Here is a 10,166-nt window from a genome sequence, read left to right on the forward strand (position 1 = left end):
TAGAAAGTTCCACAAAAGAATGGACAAATGTGGAGGATTCCAAGGAAGGTTTTAGAGAAGCAGGAAGAAAGAAAGAAAAAAAAAGAATGGACAAATGCCAGGTTTTATTCACTTTTGTAACCATTTTGCCCAATGCCAAGTTTAGTATGTATAAGGGATGCGATATATATTTGCTTAATGAGTACAAACTTCTTCCATGATTATACAACTATATGGATTGGAAATTTTCACACTGAGCAGAAGGTAAACACTTTATTGAGTATTTCTGTACTAGATGAATTAATTCTGATGTTTAACATAAACACTTCCTAAGTATTTCTAAACTGGATGAGGTCATTAGAGAACTTGGACAAGAATATCAGTTTCCTCTCTTCTTTCTAAAGTTCAGGTGATCGCAATGGATTTTAACTTTGTTGATGATATATGCCCAAAGCATTAGCCTTGAGACTGACTAAATTATTATGGGACAGGTTGATTTTTTAAAATATCTTCTCACTAATCTTTACTAAATACTATTGGGAGAAACAGACATCATGGTTTATTTTGTACCCTGCTAAGACTCTTAAAAAAATATACTGTGCTGGGATGATAATGGTGCCACAGTGTAAAAGAATTTCTGTAGGCACTTTAAATTGTTTGTTCTTCTATCATCATACTTGACAGGATATATTACTAATTGTCTTTCAGGAACGGTGTGCAATTGTTGAACCCGTCACTACGGCCGTTGTTAATCTTGGAACTGGATGCTAGGCTGTTATTAATTGGGAAAGTTTGTCATCTACCTTTGTCCTACTACTAAGCATTCAGAATATATGGGTGACAAAATCATTGCTATAAAGAGGTGGTAAAAAGAATTTCATGGGGTGCAAAACTCTGTACTTTGGACTCATATGTATTCTCTTTGTTTACTTTATTTATACACCGATGCCAGAAAACTTTGAGTAACCCTGGAAAGTAAGGGTCATGGATTCTTCGATAAAACCTGCTTCACTTATGGTAATTTGATTTTGGTTGTTCCCCAGGGAATTGGGATGCCTTTTTACTAGTACATGTAAACTTTCTTTCAATTAGTATTTCAAAAAAAGATTTTGGTTTTGTTAAGGACAAATCAGCCAAATAATGTTAATCTGTTAAATCATTTACCATTAACAAACCTATTTGAATTGTGAAAAGGAGAGGGAAATAACATTCTTGCTGATAAGTCTATATCTAAAGAGAAATACACTATTGATTGTGATAAGAATAAAAGAAATGATATTGTCTACATGGAAATTTTGGGTGATTGGTAAATAACATGTTATATTGCATTTGACATTTCTGAGGAAACCCAGTCTTGTGCATTCTCTTAAAATTTACATGTATATATTGATTATGTTTTTCTATTTTGATATTTATATAATCCCTTTACTGTTTTCTCTTTCTCAGTGGTTTTTAAACTTTCTGGTCTCAGGAACTGTTTATGCTGTTTACGTTATTGAGGACCCCAAAGAACTTTTGCATGTGAGTTATATTTATCAATAGAAAGTTAGGCAGCCTCGACTTCATGATATGAGCAGTGAGAGATGAGGGGCCAAAATTCTATAAAATTTTGTTTTAAATTGACATATTCACTAAACTGAAGGATCTTCACCATGATTATCTTCAACTAGCAATGAAAATATTTAAGAATAGTCTCAGTATATATTAATAATGAAAAACACTAAAAGTATTAAACACTTACAATGTACCCTGCCCTACTGTAATTGTCCTAAAAGTATTATGCAACATTTACAACTGCCCTTTGAAGAAGTCACTGTTATCCTTATAGATGAGGAAAGTGAGGCACGGGGAATGAATTAACAAAATACATACAGTTAATTTGTGGGTTTGGTAATCAAACCCAGACAGTCTCAATTCAGACTAATTTTTTAAATCACTGTGCCAAATTTGTTGAATGTGTTCTTTTCTCCATTGAATTGCCTTGTAGCTATGTCAAAAGTCAGCTGGGCGTATTTGTGTTGCTTTATTTCTGGGCTGACTCTATTCTCTTCCCTTGGTCTATGAGTCCAGCATTTCACCAGCTTCACTGTATTGACTATGATAGCTTTTTTGGTAAATCTTGAAACCAGTTTCTACAAGCCTTCCAACTTTGATTTTCACTTTCAAAATTGCTTTGGCTACTTTAATTAAACTTTCGTTCTGTTAAAAAAATTAAATTTAGCTTATTGATGTCTAAAATCATGATGAAATTTTTATTAGGAGTAGGTTGTCTCTAAAAACCAATATAGAGAGAACTGACCTTTTCGTTATACTAACTCTTCTTATCTATTAACATATATTTCTCAATAAGGTTTTTAATTTCTTGCACCAGTGTTTTGTATTTTTTAGCACATGAATACTGGATATATTTTGTTATATAACTTAATATTTCAGTATTTGGTTCTGTTGCAGTTAGTACTCTTAAAATTTTGATTTCCATTCGTTCATTGTTAAATTTGAAATAACTATTTTTTTGTATTGACTTTGTACCTTTTGTTCTGGCTAAACTTGCTTATTCATTTCAGGACCTTCTTTGTAGATCTCATATTTTCCACTTAGGTGATCATATTGACTGAAAAATAGAGAGAGACTGTTACTTCTTTCCTTTGAACCTGTATCTTTTTCTTCTCCTGCATTATATCACTGACTAAAGACTTTCAGAATTAGGTTGAATAGAGTGCAGACATTCTTGCCTTTTTCCAGCTCTTAGGAGAAAGAATTCAGCTTTCATAATTCAACATGATGTTTAAGTTTTTTGTAGGTATCCTTTCTCAGATAAAGTTCTTTTTTTATTGTAAGTTTGCAGAGAATTTTTATCATGAAGGGTAGTGAATTAAGCCAAATTCTTTTTTTGCATGGTTAAGATGAATATATAATTTTTCTCCTTTCTAGGTTGGTATCATGAATTACATTGATTTTCAAATATTGTGCTAAACGTGCATTCTTGGGGTAAAACAATTTATTGTGATGGACTGTTCTTTTATATATCATTGGATTTGATTTAATACTTTGTTGAGAATTTTTGCTTCTTTGTTTGTCTGTAGTTTTCTTGAAGTATCTTTCAGATTTTGGTGACAGGAAAATATCAGCCCAGTGAAATGAGTTGGGAAGTATTCTCTTGTGTTTTATTTTCTGGTAGCTATTGTGGAAAATTGGTATTTTTTCCCCTTAATGTTTAGTTTAATTTGCTATTGAAACTAACTGGACTTCGAGTTTTCTATTCGGAAGTTTTTTGGTTGCAAATTCAAATTTTAAAATAGATATAGACTATTCAAGTTATCTATTTCTTTTTGAGTAAGTTTTGGAAGATTGTATCCTTTAAGAGATTTGTAGATTTCATCTAAAAATTGTAGGATTTATGGCAATTCTACATTTTAGTAATCTTTTATTATGTTTTTAATGTCTGTAAGGTCTATAATGATATCCCCTCCTTCAGTCTTCATATGGTAATCTCTCTTTTTTCCTGGTCAGTATGTATATAGATTCATCAGTTTCATTCTTTGAAAAGAACTGGCTTTTGTGTCATTTTTTTCTCTATTTTTGTTTTGTTTTAATTTCACTCAGTTCTGCTTCTATCTTTACTATTTTCTTTCTTTTGCTTTCTTTGGGTTTCCTTTGATCTTCTTTTACTAGCATATTAAGATTGAGGCTTTGAATATTAATTTGAGATTTTCCTTAATTTCCAACATGGTAATTTAATTTTATAAATTTCTCTCTAAGCAGTTACTTAGCTGAATACAACAAATTTAGATATGTTGTATTTTTATTTTGTTCAGGTCAAAATATTTTCTAATGTCTCCAGCAAATTTGTGGCACACAAGTTAGAGGTTTTGTTTTACACTAAAACACTGATGAAATAAATTGAAGAAGACAAATGGAAAGATATCCCATGTTAATCAATTGGAAAAGAGTATCATTGTAAAAATGTCCATACTACCCAAAGTGATACACAGATTCAATGCAGTCACTATCAAAATTCCCAATTTTTCACAGAAAACAAACTAGTCTAAAATTTATATGGTATCACAAAGGATCCTGAACAGCCAATCTTGAGAAAGAAGAGAGTTTGAGGCATCACACTTTCTGATTTCAAACTATATTACAAAGCTATTGTAATCAAACAACATGGTATTGCCACAAAAGCAGACACATAGAACAATGGAATAGAATGGAGAGCTCAGAAATAAATATAAACATATATGTTCTACTAATTTTTGATAAGAGCCCCAAGAACTCACAATGGGAAAAGAGTAGTCTCTTCAATAAATGGTGTTGGGGAAATTGGATATCTATATGCAAAAGAATGAAACTGGATCTTTACCTTATACCATACACAAAAATCAAGTAAAAATGGATTAAAGACAAACCTGAAACTGATTAAAACCTGAAGCCATACAAACTCTTAGAAGAAAACATGAAAGAAAAGCTCTTTGACATTGAACTTGGCAATCATTTTTTGGAGATGACAGCAAAAGCATAAGCAGCAAAAAACAGAGACGAGTAGTACTGCATCAAGCTAAAAAGTTTCTGCTTAGCAAAAGAAAAAACAAAATGAAAAGGTTTGACAGTTTGGCAAAGCAAAGGTCTTGAAGGTGTGTGAGTAGAGGAGTGACAGCCTGGTCTCCGAGAAAGTGCAAGAATGAAGAGCCCAGCGTCTGCTCAGGCACTGCCTGTAGTTAGTTGTTGACTTTAGACTTCATCATTTAGGTCCTGGGATGTTTTCGACTATGTTTAAGAAATTGGACTAGGTAGTGTCTGAGGTCCTTTTCAGCTCTAATGTTCTAGGTTTCACACATGGAAGAGGTGTTTGAGGAAAATTTGCCTGCTATTTTATGAAAGATATACTAGATGGGAGAAACTCTTGAGTCAGCTGCATTATTTATAAAGGAGGGCATTTTGAATGACAGTTCTTTTCAATGACATTTTAACGTATTGGCATCAATATTCCAGATAACACATCACAACAGCACTTTTTTTTTGAGATGACAATTTTTAAAAATTACCCAGTAATGTGTGCAGTGGATCCCCTGGGTCTACCACTGAGTCACTCTCCAAGTTTCAATCTTTCCCCAGATCTGACTACAACAAGTAGAGTTGTTTTTTTGCATGTTGTTTTGTCTTTTCGGTAGTAAGTAAGCAAAAGAAAGTGACATGCCTATGGCTAATGCTAGTAATGGTTTGGATAATAATAATTAATAATAAGAAGAAAATGAGAAATTTTTGTAAAAGTTTGGAAGCTCATAGACCTGGAGGAGAGTTGAAATTCTAGTCCCCAGAGAAGTCAGCAGCACAAGTAGCCAAGAATGAATTCCTGTAGGGGGTCATTCCTGCAGGTGGGGATAATTCATCTCTATTATCATTCATCTCGTCTCTACTTAAAATATGATTTCTAGAGAGAGGGCACCAAGTCTAGCTGGGGTTTACTTCCTCACCTCTTGACTAATGAGTCATTGTCCCCTTGATCAACTGTCCCATCACAGGCTTCAACTATTGGGAGATGCTAGTTCCCTAAAGAACTAGGACACTGTTACAATTAAGGGATGTTTTTGTCTGCTTAGCTTTTAAAGGTGTCTAAAACATGGAATTTTTATTCTCTCTGACCTAGCCTTCTAGGCTATTTTCAAGCCCCAAAGATAAGTGGTATATTTTAGGGATTGGATATGGCTGTCTGCTTTACAAATTCTTGATATACCTGTGTGTGTGTGTGTGTGTGTGCGCACGCACGCACACACACACACACAGGCATGTATGTTTAAACTGAAAGCTTTATTGGTACTTTAAAGCTACTTAAAAGTGTTAATGTGTCAATATGTCTACTTGGAGGACTCAGCATGTCACTTTTCATTCATTATTCCTCATGCAACTGTCAGTTTTTAAGTTCAAAGTCCAGTTCTTCCTTTTACAGAAATTTTTGATTGCTTTAGCACTTAATAATCTTCCTTTCTTTCCTTCCATTTCTTATAGGCCATTTTAAAAAACATAAACTAGCAAATAATTATAAGTATGAACAGTGTATTTAACATTGGCCAGAAAAAAATGGGTTTACATTTTACTTTGTCAATTATTAGCTGTCTAACTTTGATCAGTAACTTCAACTTTCTAGTTTTTAGTATCCTCATCATTAAAGCAGATGGGTTTGATTATCTTTCGTATTCAGTAAAATTTTAGCAACCTCAAATAGTTTTAATAATAAATCCTCTGTAATGTTCTTTTGTCCCCACATTATTTCAGGATTCCTTTTCTGTGAACTATTCAGTGAAGTATTTCAAAGCTGTTAGAAAACTTACCAAAAATACTAAACGGAGCTTTATTTCAGTAGAACAAAGTAACAAAAAAGTGTTTTTTCTCCAACTGTCTTTAATCAAATGAAAAGGAACCTGTTTGTAGTGGAAAAAATGGAAATAGCCCTAATAGTAATGTGATAACCAGATGCTTTCTAAAGTTTTAAATTAAGTTGAATGTCCAATGAAATAAAATGGAAGAATTGAAAATATGCATACAAAGATGTGTAAAATCTGTAATTTTTCAGATAAAAGTTCACAATAAGAAATAAGTAGACTGATATAAAATAATCCACAAGTAAATTGATAACATTTAGATGAAGATATTCTTATGCTAAAACACTACATACTGGAGTTTTAACTAGAAACAATAATATGTTAAGATATAGGATAAGACCTCTGCAGTATTATTATATTATTTATTATTTCTTTTTGATGTTTATATGCATTTGAATGTTACTAAAAATCAAAACTTTTAATGTTTTAAATTTTGTTTTGTTTTGACAGGCTGCATTACTGGAAAATATGGGTCTTATGAGCTATGACAAGGTGCTTCCCACAATAGTAAAACTGGACTATGTACAACCATTTTCAGATGAAAACATTACTGTGATGCATACAACCTTTAGTGACATTCCAGTATGTTTATATTTGCCAAAGAGGAAGTCAGAAAGCCAGAGACGAGCTATAATTTTTATTCATGGTGCCTTCGTTTTTGGAAGTTGTAGTAAGTACATTTTATATAAGCAATGTGTGTGTGTGTGCGTGTGTGTGAATTGCACAATATACAGTGTGTATATATACAAATATACAGTGTGTGTGTGTATATATATGTAATTGGCAGAACTTTTGTTGATTTGTTTTTTATGTTTTTGAGTATACATACATATCTTAGCAGAGATAGGCAATTTAAATCATAGTTCATATATATGTCCTCATATTCTTTTTTGCAAATAAAATAAAAAATATTAGATGAGCTTTTTGTTTAAAAAATGGTTATTATCAAATAAAGTTACATTGGAAGTGTAAAATGGGAAACTCAAATAGTAACATTAACATTTGTTTGAGATTACTAAATGACCTGACTTCAGTGAACAAGAACAAGAAGTGAAAGTATTTGCAGCTTCCAAGTAGCAAATACATATTCATATTGCAGACTGTGGTGCAATAATACTTATCACATCGATGTTTAGACGTCAATGCATAATTCTGCACTTAAAATGGAAGAGTAAAACAGCTTGAGTAATCAGCAACTCCCTTAACGTTTGTTCCCATCTAATGTTTGGAGATGATTCTGAGGGGTACAGTGGAGTAGCTAAGACACTCACACATTCATAAAGACACAGACACAGACTCAAACACATTCAAACATTCACATACCCTCACATACACATGGACACATACACTCAGTTGCTGTTAGACTGTTGGTGTATGGAGTCACAACACATCTCAGAGCACAGAGGGCCTTGGACTAAGCACTCAGAAGGCTACGAAGCAAAAGGTAAGTTTCCTTTCCTCAATGAACTTGCAACGTAAGTCATTATACCCATGATTTAGACTCCATGGTCAGTTAACATTTCATAACAACTACAAATGCTACTATAATCAGGTGGGGGGATCAACTTTTCTTTGCTAGGTAAGCAGATTCTTAAGATGGGTATTATTATCACAATTTTGGAGGTAAAAAGTCAACACAGAATGCTTAAGTAACTTGTTCAAAGTCTTACTATCAGTATGTGGTACTGTCAGGGCCAAACCCAGGCTACCAGCAGTACCCAGGCTTGCCCTTCGCAGCACTGGTCCCATCATGCCCTCAATGTGGCTATAAGATGCTGTCCCTTATCTAGTTAGTTCATCTCCTCATGTCTGTGCTCTGTCAGCAATCTAAGATGTATGTCCATAACTCAGCACCTCCACTCTCACTCCTCTGCCTCACAACTAAAAAATGATCAGCATTAATGACATTAATCCTTAATTTTTCTTCTTTCTACCTATGTCCAAGGAAAAGGCATTTTTATCTTTCAGCAAAGTTTAATTTCTTTACTCTGCTTGGGATTGTATTTCTTCCCACTATTTCGTTGTATCAGTGTTTCACTTTCATTCTTCTCCCTACAAATATGTCCTCTCTGTTAACTCCTAAACTTGTTACAACCCCTTCTGCCTTGACTTCCCCCCAGATCCCTCTCTCCAGGTTGTCCCCAGTCACTCTTTGCTTTCTCAGACTTATTTTTGTGCACTGTGGACTCTTGCTTAATCCTTTCGAATAGCTCTTTAAACTGTGTAATTTGTGAATAACCACACCCTCTGCCTCACTGAACCTCTCTGCTTCCTTGGTTTCCGTGAAATGTGTGTTTTGGGACTTCGTTTCTTCTCGCCCCCTTCCTTTCATTTGCACCTTCCTCCTTAAAACAAAAAAAATACAAGCAAACACAAAAACAGGTTCTGTGTCTTTGTAATTTCAAATGTTCATGTTCCTCATTATTCCTTTCTTTAGTTTTGGACAGTACGTGATCTTTTATTTAGTCTTATAAAACCTCTCAACCTTTTGCCCACACTCATGCTGCTAACTTCCAGAGCTGTACTTCCAACTATAACAATAGTCCTGAATTGCAGATCAAAATATACACAGCTGCTGAGTACACCAATACATCTGAATGAAACACTGATAATTCAAGTTTAACATGACCAAACAGAATCTATCATATCTACCTTCCACCACCTTCAGTAAAATATAAAATAAACAAATAATAATCTCAACCAAACAAGCAAAGAAAATGTTCTTCATGAGTATTCCACCAGTAAATAGCCACAATTAGTTAATGTCCCCTAGCTTCCACATTTAATAGTTTTGTCTACCTTACTTCTCAAATATCGTATCCTTTCCGTCCACATTTAAAGAAATTATTTACCATTTTTTAAATCTGTTGCTTCTTCTCTGCTTCTTTACTTCCTTTTCATTATCTATTTCACCCTTTTCTGACTCCCCTTTATAATATGCAAATTAACTATATGACTTATTACTGAGTTCTTTGGTAACATTCACCATCTTTTGACAAAGAAATCAGCACAGCATCCCAGTACTGACACCTGTATTCCTATTTTTCTATGTGATTTCACTTGATCTTCCTGCTGCTCTTTCGTATTTCAATTGTATTTAACATTGATTTCCCTGAGCCTTTTATGCATTCTCATGACTCTTTGTCTTTGAACATACTTTCTTGTGCAATGACCTTCCCCATTTGATGGCAATCATCATTTTATCTTTGAATCCCTCCACATTGCAACAGGAAAAGTGAGAATATAGGGAAACTCCCAACTAATCATGTTTCCATCATGTTTCACAGGTGTAGGTGGTTTTTTCATTGCTCTTTACTTACAGGGTATGCTTTTGTATATGTATTTTTTTCATTTCAGAGCAGAGGGCTTTTGATTTCCTGAATAGATGGATGGCAAATAAACTCGATGCTGTTGTTGTGGGAGTGGAGTAAGAGAATGATTTTCCTTTTTGACTCATGATTCTTGCATTTGTGACATAGAGCTTTGGTTTCCAAAGAAGGCACCACCAAAGCCTCAAAAAGGAGTGGGATCCTAGGGGCTTGGGGTTTATGTTTTAGCTTTATATTACCCACCCCTCCTCAGAGGAACCCAGTTTCTCTTGTGTCTCTTACCTCTGCTGTTGTAGAGACCTCTGAGAAACACTGCGCGGTGAGCATCTTTGGCAACACAGCTGTAATAATTCCACCAGCAGTGCCAAAGGCTTAGTTTCCCATTATACATTTGGGATACTGGGTTTTGTTTGAGCTGTAATAAAAAGATTAATTTTATGGGTATTCTTGATTGGGACCATTGTTGGGACCACCTGAGAAT

At 34.0% G+C, this 10,166-nt stretch overlaps 1 protein-coding gene across 1 annotated transcript; it reads left to right on the top strand.

Moving 5' to 3' along the window:
- Positions 1-858: 858 nt before the first annotated feature.
- On the top strand, positions 859-9,787 carry LOC118935823 (arylacetamide deacetylase-like 2). The gene is given in 3 exon segments (XM_036932444.2): positions 859-996; positions 6,807-7,026; positions 9,714-9,787. Coding segments are annotated over 3 exon segments (432 nt in total).
- Positions 9,788-10,166: the final 379 nt, after the last annotated feature.

Source organism: Manis pentadactyla, chromosome 9, assembly GCF_030020395.1.
Source record: "Manis pentadactyla isolate mManPen7 chromosome 9, mManPen7.hap1, whole genome shotgun sequence".
In the NCBI taxonomy this organism is placed as follows: domain Eukaryota; kingdom Metazoa; phylum Chordata; class Mammalia; order Pholidota; family Manidae; genus Manis; species Manis pentadactyla.